Source organism: Anser cygnoides, chromosome 24 (genome assembly GCF_040182565.1).
Source record: "Anser cygnoides isolate HZ-2024a breed goose chromosome 24, Taihu_goose_T2T_genome, whole genome shotgun sequence".
NCBI classification, from domain to species: Eukaryota; Metazoa; Chordata; class Aves; order Anseriformes; family Anatidae; genus Anser; species Anser cygnoides.
Genome location: NC_089896.1, coordinates 6,187,128 through 6,200,598, shown reverse-complemented (window position 1 = coordinate 6,200,598; position 13,471 = coordinate 6,187,128). Strand labels below are relative to the sequence as shown.

At 48.4% G+C, this 13,471-nt stretch overlaps 1 protein-coding gene across 1 annotated transcript in view; it reads right to left on the bottom strand.

The window, feature by feature from the left end:
• Nucleotides 1–13,471, bottom strand: part of CSMD2 (CUB and Sushi multiple domains 2) — a 300,763-nt gene that overhangs the window by 30,490 nt on the left and 256,802 nt on the right. Inside the window, 7 exon segments of the mRNA XM_048054254.2 lie at nucleotides 429–617; nucleotides 1,430–1,603; nucleotides 4,925–5,098; nucleotides 5,467–5,640; nucleotides 7,101–7,295; nucleotides 7,591–7,776; nucleotides 12,955–13,143. Of these exon segments, the coding sequence (XP_047910211.2) occupies nucleotides 429–617; nucleotides 1,430–1,603; nucleotides 4,925–5,098; nucleotides 5,467–5,640; nucleotides 7,101–7,295; nucleotides 7,591–7,776; nucleotides 12,955–13,143 (1,281 nt within the window).

Sequence of the window (13,471 nt, the reverse complement as noted above, 5' to 3'; positions counted from 1 at the left end):
TGGAAACTCAGCCATGCCTGGCTGCTGCTAAATATGCTCTGTCCTTGGTCAGGCTAATTGATGCTGCTTCCTGTGAAAGCCTGCGGTGCAGAAGCCAGGCTTCTCTTCTCTACCTGCACTGTTTCTGCTGGAGCCCCACAGAACCAGCAAAACTCAGAGGAAGCTGCCTTCCCCTGCAGAGGGAAACGATCCTTGTCTAATATCATTTCTCTCCTCTGATCACTTATTTTCCTTCTTTGGGCAGGATCCAGAGCCCAGTGAAACATAGGGAAAGGTTCCCATGGATTACAAAGGGCTTTGGATCCAAACTTTTGACATAACCATTCAGCTTAAGCAACAAGAGAACTACACGGGAGGAAAACCCGTGGTGGGTTTGTGGAGTGGAACTTAATGCCCTGACCAAGCAGGTATTATTCTGGAGAACTTACAAAGACACTGTGGGAGGGCACGGTCCCAAGTGCCATCCCCCTGACAGGTCAGTACATGGGTACCCAGTAAGTAATATCCATGGCTGCACTGATATGACACAGTTGTTCCAAAGCTGAATCTGTGAGGACCACTTGGCTGCACTTGACGGATGCTGTTTTCCAGGTGTCCGGGGTCAGTACAGTTTATAACTGCAAACAAACAACAAAAAAATGAAAAATAAAGGGTGTAACAAAGAACAAAGGATTCTTCAAAAATGAGCAGGAAAAGGGGAAGAAACTGCAAATCACATATTCCACAGTTTATTTATTTATTTATTTATTTAAGATTCTTCGGGGGCAGAGATAGCAAAAGTCTTTATTAAAAGTAAGAAGAGAGGAGAGGCAATCCTGCAGGCTCCTGCCCTGCCACAGGAAGCTCAGCAGCAGAGCCTTCCTCTCTGGTCCCAAATCAGGGCTTGCACCAGCCAACTGGGAAGGGCTGATTTCTTGACCAACACAGCAACAGTATCGAGAGAGATACTGGATTAATGGAACACAGATGAAGGGAGTGCAGGGAGGGGAGGGAATTTGGTAAGTGAACTTGAGTGCTAATACCAGGGGAAGTAGGGCAGCCTGCAAGGAAAAGGGCTCTGCAGCAAAGACCAAAGTGTTTGCTTTGAGTAAACTGGACTAGGGTTACCAGGAGGACCTCTACTAAGGGTCTGGCTTGATATTTTCTTTTGTATTCCCCACTTATAGCAAATAATTCAATGTCTTGGAGGATGCAGAGGCTGGGCAGGGTCCATTAAGAGCCTTAAGTGAAGCCCAGGGGAAAATCAGGTTTGTTACATTTAAACCGGCCCTCGGAGTTCAAGCATCACTTGCACATTCCTGAGGAGCGAGGATGTTTTACAGATGAATTTATACCAGTGTCAGGCTGGATTTCAGGAACCCAGAGTAACAAGGGAGGTGCACAGAGGATGAAGCCCGAGCAGCCTAGGGGGTGGCAGCAGACGACTTACCGCGGCAGGCGGGCAGGCTGCTGCTCCACTGCCCGTTGGCCAGGCACTGGGACTGCGATGCCCCTTCCAGGCGGTACCCAGTGTTGCACACAAACTTGGCCACATCGTTCAGATTGAACTGACTCCCTTGGGTCAAGCCATTGGCAGGGTTGCCAGGGTGGCCGCAGGTGATGGCTACAATCAGAAATTGGAGATGTTACTTCTCTGCCTGGAAGAAAGTGGATTATCCAGTGGGGGGGAAAAAAATAAAAAACAAACTAGAAGGGCAACCATGCAAAAAACCCACATCAACTCTGAAACCCACGCTGACTTCAAAGATCTGTGGCCTGCTCTGCTGAAATACTGAATCAAGTTGAGGACACGGTACCTTTGTTCATTTTACTGGCATAAGAAATTCTCTGAACCCCTCTCTAAGCAGCTGAGTGCCAGCATCTCACTGACTTATACTGTAAATCCCTAGAGCTCCTCTTCAAAAATCCTGGCTACTGCTATTAATCTATTGCCTTACATTACCCTGGGCATTGCACACGCAGCCATGAAACCTGATGTTTTCCTCCCCCTCCCTGGTGTAAGTCAGATGTATGCTCACTGCAGTATAAAGATACACCTGGAGGGATAGTAAAAAGAGAGAAAAAACTGAGAAAAATCAGGTTTCTAGCATGTGGCCTAAAAAGCTTATATCTTCCTTCTCAAGCCTGAACAACTTCAGGGGGAAAACCTTTGTAACTAAATCCCTGTAATGAGGATTTTTGTGTAGTTCTTTTTCCTGTGGCTGATGTCAGCTCAGGCCAGCGAGGAGGTGCAGAGCTAAAGGACCCTGCTCAGAGTCACTCCAAGTTCTCAGGGCAGCTGCAGGTAGGGAAGGTGCAGGGACTGGAGCAGCAGGAGCCGAGCAGCATTGAGCACTGGCAATGCTGACGTTTAAATCACTTTTGCCTGGGCCACCCTGCCGGCTCCTTGTCAGAAGCGGGTCTGGAAGGGAGGACACAACCCTTGCTGCAAGTGAAGCCTGGAGACCTTTGCTTTGAGCACAGCAAAAGAAATGTCAGGATGCTCCATAAAATGCTTTTTGGCTGCTTAAGGAATGCAACATCTTCTGACAGATGAAGACAAACCAATATTGATTATTGTCATGCTGAAACAGGGTAATGGTCCATCAGTAAAAGTCCAGCAGTGTAGCTGTACGGCTGCCAAAACTGGAAGCCGGAGGGGAAGATGAAATTCCCACAAAAGATCCATAACACATTTGACTGCCAGGGCTGGACTATACCACAGGGACAGGAATTTATTCCTTATGCAAGCTGGTGACAGGTACAGGTTTAAAAAAATACGAAGCAAGACAGCATTTTGGTGCTACAGGAAGCAGATGTCAGGTTCTCCGAGGTACTTCTGAATACAATTATGCAGGTTTTGAAATAGATGATGGAATCTTTCCCAGAAAAAAAGACTCCCTCCAGTTGGCATAGATCAAAAAGACCAGTTCACATAGAGCAAGCAACTGTAGCAGGTTTAAAGAGAAAATATCAGGACAGTAGGAAATTATAATGCGGTAACACACAGTATCCTGAGCTTATTCAGAAGCAATAAAGCCACAATCCATCTAATTTCAGAGCTCAAGAGTGGTCTGCTTTAATAACATTAAATTTATGTTATCCATAAGGCCTAATGTAGTGTAATAACTTCAAGGCCAGCTTCTTCATGAGACACCTTTATAGGTCTCTGCACAAAAGCTTGGTAGGCTTTTAGGTGCCAGAATCAGAAGCCAGCACAAAGCAGTGCTGAGCAAAGGCACTGCATACGAACGAGCTGAGTAGTGGAAAGATGGCTCAGTAGTCAGAAGACAGATACAGATGGGCTTTGTTCTAAAGGGTTTGGTCCCTCCTGAAAGGAACAAGATGATCCAAGAAAATGGATGTTTAGAAAATCCTGCATTTCCATGAATCTGCCTGACAGCAGGAAGACCTCTATCAATATGATTTCCTGGTCCAAGGTTACTGTGTATGTACTTGGCAGGTAAAAGTGAATTAAAACTTTTTCAGCTGAGCATCCTCAGACACTGGAGTAATTCACACCTGCCTACAGAACCAGGGACAGCCTTCCCAATAATTCTTTTCCTAAAAGCCTTATGCAGAATCCTAGACATGAATGCCTCCAATTTTATGAGCCCCTGCTAACCTTTACAGCTCGAGTCTGTTTCCTATTTTTAGGCTGGAATCTGCATATTCATTGATTTGCGGGTCATTCCTTACTTCGTATCTTGCTGTTACTATTGTGCCTCAGCACATAAAACCCTAACCCAGACATGAGAGGTTGGAAGTAAACACCTGGAGAATCATGATATGAAATGCATGGAATGCACTGTCCACTGATAAGATGCTTAAACTTATTAACACCTTAGTTAGAGCTCTAGAGACTTACTTAATTAGCTTATTTACTGGAAAGATAAATGAGCAGGTTGTGCAAGGTGACTCATAATGTGGATCAGAGGAAGAGAGAGAGCCTGACTTTCCTCTGGCACAGAGCACAGGTCTCAAAGAAGGGGATAATAGCGGTGTGCTTGGCGGGGACGATGTCTGCCTTTAACCTCCCCACACCCTAATAAACTCTCCCCAGAAACTACACCTTCAACTGGGCTCACCCATTAGAAATTCAGCACACAAAAAATAGCAAAAAAGATGGAATTTACAAAGCAGAGGCAAGAAGCAAAGCAGCCAAAACTGCAGAGTTGCCACTCCTGCCATGCTTCAGCTCTCTCCTACGCAAACCCCAGGGATGCTTGAGCACTACACACACTCACTCTGGGCACGCAACCTTGTGCAGCCCAGCTGTGAAATGCTGCAAGAGAAGCAGAAAAATGAGCACAGGAACCTGAAAACTCACAAGTTGCTTCTCCACAAAACAAGGGTGGTTGCCTACAGGTCTTCCCACTCCAGATTTGTTCCCAGCATGACAATTGGAACCCGTTTCATCTTTGGACTATCCTGAGAAATAACAGGCTCACTTCCAAGCAACGGCACTTTTGGAAACCTAACTGCATTTCCCCAGCTTCCCCAGTGCCATTTTTGTAACTGCCTTTTGAGTATGTATTACCAGTGCCAGAGATTGCTGCTTAGTTATAGAGAGACCCAGTACGGACCCAGAGCTGCCAGCAACATGCCAGGCTGAACGGGAAGGGCCAGCTTTGCACAGAGCAGGGGGAGTCAGAGCGAACTCAGCTGATGCTGCCAACCTGACAGCACTCATTTAAATGAGGAATATTTCAGAGAAAGGAGCTACGAATAAAACTGAACTCTCCTCCCATCCACCCTTCTGTAGCAACAATCTAGGGGGCAAGCATTTCTTAGCTGAGTGAAAACCTGGGCTGGTTGGTCCCCCCCAGTCTGGTTTTTCATTGCTTACATTACTTTTTCTTTCTGTAAACTGAACAACGGCCTTTGCGCGTGCTCTTGTCCTCTGCCCATAACCAGGGCTAAAGAAATCTGACCACATACTTACGCACACAGACAGGAGTCTTCCCAGACCAGCGGTGGTCCTGCTGGCAGATCCGCACAGACATCCCGATCAGGCGGAAGCCAGGGTTGCACTGATAAACCACGCTGCCGCGGTAGTTGTAGTTCTCCCCATTGATCTGCCCATTGACGATGGGACTGGGAACACCGCAGTGCCCAGCTGCAGGAGGGAGACAAGGAGAATCACTGAGAGCTCACACCCGCCCCTCCTGAAGTGATCACACACCGACCTGACTGTCTGGCTGGATCTGAGTTTGAGTCTCTGCAGTAATAAATAAAACCAGAGCAGCAGCAAAAACAATATATCATTTTTAAAGCTCTCCTCTCCAATCTCAAAACATCTCACATCTACTGAGCAGGACGGAATCCAAGTCTGCTTCCTTTTTCTATTTACTGAAAACCCCAATGTTTCAGCAGCACTGAGTCCTCACTTGGGTTCCTTCTTTAATCAGCATCCAAAATTCCCGTTCCCTCCTGAAACACCTTCAGGACTCTTTCACCACCACATCATGGATGCTCCACACGTACCCAGACATTTCACTTCGGCTCCACTCCAAAGTCCGTTGGCCATGCACTCCCGCACGCGGGACCCTACCAGGGTGTAGCCGGTATTGCACGAGAAGATGGCCGTGGCACCGTAGCTGGTCAGCGTGCCGATCTTGTTGCCGTTAGGAGGAGTCGGCAGATCTCCACAAGAGATAACTGAAAGAGATCCCAAATTACAGTAAGAGAGAATTGACAGGGAGATAGTTGGTTTTGTTGTTGTCTTTTGTTGTTTTTTTTTTTTTTTTAAATAGAAGTGCAGACACTTATCACCACAAGTCATTATTAAAGCCAAAATGAGTAGGAAAGATTATTAAATAGTGCAGAACATTATTAAACATGCAGAACAACAATTCAGTCATGTTACATGAGCTGACAAATATAAGCACTACTAAAAATTATGCTTCAGGACACGAGTGAAGTCGTAAAGATAAGACTGGCTAGGAAGAAATTAGAGAAGCTTTTCACACAGGAAGTTTTTAATACGGGGATATTTCTATTATTAACCCATTGCCAGATACAGCCGTCAGGCAATGACTTTCAGAAAACCCACAAAATGGCACAAAATTAATGGGTGCTTTCAAACTAGAAAGTGACACTCAGAGACCTCTGTGCTTTTTCTGGCACAGTGACTTCCAGGACAGGGCTGAAGTCTACAGATCAAAGCCACAGAAGACACCCAGTGGAAAGCCCAGGGATCCAACTCCCACAGGTACAGCTGGAGCTTGGCCAGGAGCCATTGCACATGCAGCGCCAGCCACAAAGTTCAGCTCTTTATTTTATCTACCTTAAAGATCTGCAAACCCTCTGGGAGCTTTCACACTCAGCAAGAAAACAGACTCACGCTGGGTTCTTCTGACCTTAGTGCATTGCCAAGTTCCTGTCATTTGAATTTATGTGGCAATAACGCTGAAGAAATAAAATGGGGTCAGGCTCACGCTCCTGGATCTGGCTGAAGAGCTAGCAGGGGTAAAACTACATCTGTCACTGAAGCTGGCAGTTGCATCTCTAGAAACAAAGAGAGCCAGGAGGGAAGGGAAAGCTGCCGTTCTGAAGGAGAAATTTTTCTGCCTCTATCCGCACTCTTGAGAGAAAAATCTCCACCTTTGACAAAAAAAAGATCCAAGGCACGGCAGTCGTGTCAGAACGACTGAGAGCCGCTTGTTTGCCAAGGGTGCTTTTGATTTACAGGTGACACTGTTACCCTCGTAAACTTGGCATTTGCATCACATTGGAAGAGGTTAGGTCTTAAATCAGAATTTTTTATTTTCTTTCTTAAAAGCAAACTTCAGAGCATCTGGCACCAGTGACAGTGAAGCTGCTGGGACCTGACAGCAACAGATGAGCTAATGTGCTCGAGTTCTTGCGGAAGTGTTTAGGTTAAGCCAAGAATCAGATCAACAGATGACCTCTCCCTGCCTCCAAACTCTCTTCTACCAGAGCAGTTCTGCAGCCATGTTCTCAGACACTGCCATGAGCAGCCAGGGTTGCGGCGTGCTTGCACGCACACAGCAGAGCTTGCACACCTGCCGAATGGCAAACAGAAAGCACGTTCCCTGCGCGACATCCCGTGCATCTGGCTTGTCCCTAGCACAGCTCCTGAGCTTCACTGCTCTTACTTTTACAGGTCGGCATCGGTTCGCCTATGCTCCACTTCCCGTTGGCTTGGCACCTGATGACCCGCTGGCCTGTGTAGTAGTAGCCCGGGTCACAGATGAGCATGAGCTGGGCGTTGTAGTGGTACTGGATCTCGTAGGTCAGCCGCCACCGACCGTGCTCAACTGCGATGCTGTTGATGTCGGGACAGGTGACAGCTAAAAGCAGACAAATGTGGTGAGTCAGGGGAGAGAAAGGAGACAAAGCACTAAGAGGTGTTTAGGGTACTTCGGGGCATTTCAGTGAGTGTGTTGGCTTTTTAACAAGGGGCCCAGTATTAGCATCTCCATTTTACAGGTAGGAAAACGAGGCACCATGAGAGGGGGCACCAGACAGAGGTTGCACAGGATTAGAAACCTGATGTCCTAAATATTGTACCTATGAGGCAGGAAGATATTACTGAAAGGACTTCCCAAATTCCCTGTGGCACAGCCCCGGGCTGCCACCACTCACCCACGCACTGCGGGGGCTGGTTGCTGTTACTCCACTGTCCTGCCTGCAGGCACTCAGTGCTGGACTCCTCCCCGGGCTGAAGCTGGAAGCCCTGGTTGCAGTGGTACACGGCTTTCGTACCCACTGTGTACTCCTTGCCAAAGACGATGCCGTTCTTTGGTGCTCTGGGAACGCCGCAGGAAAGAGCTGGGAAGAAGGAGGGGAAAAAAAAGCTGAGAAATCAGTCAGCTTCAAATATGATCATGGATTTGTGATAAGTGAGCTGAAACCCCAGCTACAAAGCTTGCCTATTTGCAAAACTCCAGCACCCTGTTGAACCCCAGAAGCTGCAATGAATGCCCGCTTTCACAGAGGATCAGATTTTCACCTCCTTTGCATCACTGCGGTAACAGCAAAGCCAACACTGAATACCGATATCTACTGGAAGAGACGCTGGCTCATATTTTCTCTATCATCTGTAACACAAAGTGCATCAACACAGTATTCAGAAGTTTTCACACAGAGATGAAGGATTAGATAGCAATAATGTTTTGTATTTACATCCCACAGCACTGACAACCTGAATCCCTTTTCCAACAGCACTTCTGGATTACAGAAGGCAGCAAATTCTATAATTATGTAGTGCCAGAAGGAGGGCTAAATTTAGCACTATGACTGAGAAGGTAAGGGGGAAATTCAGGGGGAAAACTCAAACAGGCACAATGCCAAACGGCTGCTCAAGACAGCAGCACTTAGAGAAGCTCTGCACCAGTCCTGCTGAGATCCTCACTCTGTGGCCAAACAGGGCAGAAAGGGGCCAGCAAGGCCACAGAAATGCAAGCAACAGCCAGATACGGGCAGACCAGAATCACGTTCGTTTATGCTGCAAGAGTTTCACGAGTCACTGCAAGCCCTGCTGCCCTCTTCCCTACTGCTAGGAAAACCAGCACTGGGAGTCCGTCACTTGAACCTGTGCTCTTTTTACCAGCATTTGGAAGAGCTGGGAAGCCAAATCCAGACTCGCCTCCAAAACCAACACGCAGATTCCCATCCCTCTCTTTGAGGCTTGGTGCTGGGGGAAGCCCATCTCGCTTGGGCTGGAGACCACAGCCAACTCATCTGGACAGGCACAGAATGGCAAAGGCTGGGATATGTAAAGCTGCCCCTGCAAGAGAATTCCCCCGTGGGGCTGCCAACAGCCTCTGCAGGGCACAGAGATGAGCAGAGCCTGCTGGCAACCCCTGATTTGGAAGCCAACAGCTAACCCAAACAATTGTCTGCGTTTTAAAAATGCTCGAAAAAAACGTTTCTTCCTGGAGAAGCCTGAGCTGCTCTCACCCAGCTAATACATGAACTAGAAGCTGAGCCTGTCTCCTGAGCCACATGCTGATACCTGAACACACATTCACCTTCCTGTTATTTCCTCTGTACATAAACAAGGGTTAGAAAATCAGCAACATTAGGAAAGTCACGTTCTGGTAATACGGACCCCCACCGAACACTGAAAGGAGAGACCAAAATTATTGAGTACAGCATCAGCACAACCACTGGAGCTTTCTGCCACTCATGGTCCAAGGCACTTTTATCCCATTACTACTACATGAGTGGGCCAGAGCCCCAGCCTGGAGCACAATTACGCAGCACCTTGCAGATGCTGGTGTTGCTAATAGGTGTGAGTAATTCAGCAGGCTGGTATTAGCACGATCAGGCATATCCCTGGTTGAAATGATAATCACATGTATGTCACTTCATCGAGCTAAGGAGCTTGGCGAATCTCTCTACAAGGCTGGGTGTCTAGACAAGCAGCCACGCTGAATACCAATTTCGTTCTAAGGCAAAAGGAGACCTGGGAAGTCCTACCCCTTCACTTCCATCCTGCAGTTCTCTTACTATTGCTTTTTGATGCTGCTTCCAGAGAGGCTGGTTAGAGAGCTGGCCCCTTCCCTTGTCACTGACCCCAGCAAAGCCTAATCCTTTCTCTACTCAACTCTCTTCTGCTCCTGGGAGCTGGAGAGAGGGGTCATGATGAGGAAGCTTCCACTGGCATCAAGAGTTTGGTTCAGAGGTCAGCAGAGAGCATGTGAAGTCAGCAAGACCCTGGTAATGACAGCAAGAAATATCTTACTCCTTTTCACCCGATCCCGAGGACAGGCCCAGTCTTCCCAGGCAGGACAGACAGAGCGAGGGGGCACAAGGCCTGAAAAGTCTTCGCCTCCAGCCTGACACCTCACCAAAGTCGATCACTTGTGCTTGGTGCCAGGAGGCAGGGGCACAGACTGACACGGAGGGACACCAGGAGCAAAGAGAGCCTGGGCCCAGCCTTGCTCCAGGCCAGTGAAGCTGAGCTGCCACTTGCCTTCGTTTCTCTTCACGATGCAGGGATTGCTACCGCAGGCTAGTCCTACCTCCTGCCTCTGAAGTGGTCTGCTTGATTAGTTAGAGTTTTACTATTGCATAAGCCTTGCCCTGACACAAAAGATAGTTAGCAATAATACAGAGCTCGTGGGCCAGAGGCAGTTGACTCAAAAGTTCATTAGGCCACCAGAAATAACAACAAAGAAGTAACCTTCTCCTCCTCCCGCAGATGGTCAGGCTACAACGCGAAGATGTATTGGTCAGGAAGAGCTCATTAGGCTGCAAACTCTGCTGCACCGAGCGGGCTGCGTGCTGCACCTGATGGCAGGATCCTGCCTTTCCTTGCAGTCGGGCATCCCTGAGCAGAATGCAGCATGAGTAACTTCCTATTTACAGAGTCTGGCTTGATTTTTGGGGTGGTAATAACCTTGCTCCATTTCCGAAGCTCAAATTGTGGACAATGCAATCCACTGAAAACAAAGATTAAAGAGTAGCTGTTCCTGGGGAAAAGCAAAAACAACGTTTGGCCAGGAGAGACCCACTGAGAGCGTGATCTGGGGAGAGAGGAGCGCTTGTGGGGGTTCAGGGGTATGAAAGCTCAGTCTTGAGGAAGAAAATGTGCTAGGAAAAGGGACGGAGGCTATGAAAGCAAATCTGCAGCTGGGATTCCAAAAACAAAGCAGCTTAAAAATAGGCAGCAGAGACAGAAAAGGCATATTAGATCATCTTGTGTTCTCCCCCATTGTGCCAACGCAAGATTGTTCCCTGCAGAATATTCTCTGCTGCTTCCATAAATGTCAGCTAGGACAGAGCACGTAGTAAAGATTATTCAGAGGGGATCGGAAAGGGGAAGAGGATTATGTGCTGGCAGAGGGGAGCTATGGGAAATGTCATTTGTTAACTAGGCCATGTGTTTATGGGGACCCCAGTTCCTCTCCTCCTGACGCAGCTGACTGTGTGAGCAATTTATGCTGTGTTGTGGATCAAGTTCCCGAATCTCTGCCATGTGGTTCTAGCCACCAGAAAGGAGAAATTGAGTACAGCCCAAAACAAAAGGTTGCCAGTTGGCTTCGAGAACAGTGCGAAAAAAAGAGATGTGCTGGATTTTATGCAGCTGACCTGGGCAAGGAGAGCCGAGCCAGCCCTGGCTATCAGCTGCTCGAGGCCAGGGGGGGGAGCTGCTCTGCCGTGAATTCTCCTAGGGCTCGGGCTCGCTGCTGCTCCCCGCCTCCTGTGTCCATCTCCAGGCACTTGGTGACCATGGGCCAATATTGAGATGCCTGACACGAACATGGGCAAACAGAGCGAGGAGGTGACGTTCCCCAAGGGGTTATGGAAAGGAACCCATGGAGCTGGGCCTGGGGCGAGCGATCCCCCATGCGTCCCCAGTTCCAGGCCAGGAGGGGGGCAATGGACAGGCCTGCTCTGACTCCTTCCCTGCTGGCCGAGGTACCGGTGCTCAGGGACTTGTTTCTGCTTTAAATTCCTGCTGTTGGGTGCTATCTCAGCCACGTAAAACCCTCCCCACACATCCTCTCTGTCCACCCCGTCCCTGCCTCTGTGCTTGAAATCAGCTCCCCACACACCACAGCACCCCACGGGAGTAAAGAGCTGAACCCGAGGCTCGGGTGGCATCCCCAGCACACCGAGGCAGCGAACACTTAGCAGCGTTGGTACCGATTTTTGATTACATGATTTGCCTTAAAAAAAGACCCAGTGTATATCGGAGAGATTCCTGTCGCTGGGTGAGGGCTTCGCGAGGCGCAGTTGCCATGACAGCCCCTGGCGCGTGCCGGGCCTGCTGCGCAGTTCATCTGCTGGTGTCAGCAGCCCCAGCCTGCCTCACTGCTGAGGTTAAATCATTATCTGAGCTCGTGCCCATTTTCCCAGCCCCCCCTTGCCAATGGCATCGCACTTTGGGTGACAGGGGCTTGCTTTACTGTTTTCTGCTCGCCTTTAAATAAATACAACCTTGAGAGGGCTCCGAATGGATTTAAGCACCCACATCACAGAGCACGCCTTCAGAGGCAGGACTGCACGCAGCCCATGCATCACCAAGAGGCACTAAGTGATTCAGGAGGACAGAGGGGAATTTTCAAGGCTCTTTGGTACCCCTCGCCCTAAATAATCCTGCTTTTCCTTTGGACCGGGTGACGATGCAGACAGCGCAACGAGATTCTGCCTCTCCTGTCTCTGTTCTCTGGCCAGTTTCCAGGGAAGTCAATGTAATATTAATCCCCAGTGTTCGGTTCCCTTGGAACATGGATGAATGTTCAAAGACACTGAAAGGCTTCATCTGAATAAAGATGGGCATTTTATCAACACAAAGAAGCAGGGATGATTGGTGGATTGAGGAAAAGGTGCAATCAGAAAGTGCGCATAGAGAGACAAAATGTTGTGAAAGCAACCCCCCGGTGCACGCTGCCCTGGCCTCCCCTCCTCTCCCACACCTGCAAGGAGCCACGTCTTAAGTGTGATAGGTCATAACGATTATGGTTGATTAGGAGGTGATGTGGAAAGAACAACTACATGCCTAAATCTTACATGAAGCTGACAGAAACTGGGCACTATCTGAATCCCAAGAAATCTCATCCCACACAGAGCTAAGAGTGGATTTCCAGAAATAGTAAAGGAAATTCCAGTCACCAAATCCCAGTGGAACCCACATCCCTGCCAGCCTTTCCAGATTCTTCTAGACAACAGCTTCTTTTGACCTTAGCAGAGGTTGTGGCTTTCCTGAGAATTCAAATGCTTCTAAAATAGTAGCTTTTGCACAGACGGACTTTCTCTCACCTGCCCCAGGCTAGACAATGACCCTCTGCTCCTCAACAGTTAACTCCCTGCTCTCCTTGCCCATCTGTTCCCAAGGACTTGGATATAAGAGGACCACCCCTCACTGCCTACCTGCAGCTCAAAGCCTGATCTCAAAGGGAATTAGGGAATTACAATAGCTTTTCATTTTTACTGCATTTTACTTGGTCCTCCCCAGGACCCCAGTGTCTGTGTATGGATGCTGCTGTCTGCTCTCACCTTGGCACAGAGGGATTGCTTCATTCCAGTGGAAGTAGCCTTGGGGGTGCTGGGAGCAGGTGGCGGTGCTGTGGCCAACGAGGCGATAGCCTGTGTCACATCCAAAGCGAACTGTGCTGCCAGGGTGCAGACCCGTCTGGCTGAGAATCAGCCCGTGGGCTGGTGGCTGCGGGAGGCTACAGTATGGAGCTGGAGAGAAGGGCAGAGGAAGAATAAATAAATCACTGGATGGGCTCTATCAAGACAAATCCCCTTCTCAGGGATTACACAGTGCTTACCATAACCTAAGGCTGCACAAGGAACAGAACTTGTGATAGATAAATACAAAGTCAAAGTGGAAACGAGTGTAGAGCTACTATCCAAGTTTCACTCAGCTCTAGAAATAAAGAGTAATTTCTGATAATTAAATATTACTTAATTCATTTACTGAGCAAAGTCATTACTTATTTATGACATGCTGGCAAGTTCTCAACCCAGTTTTATAACTTTCATTAATTAAGGCTTGCTAAGTTCCAAA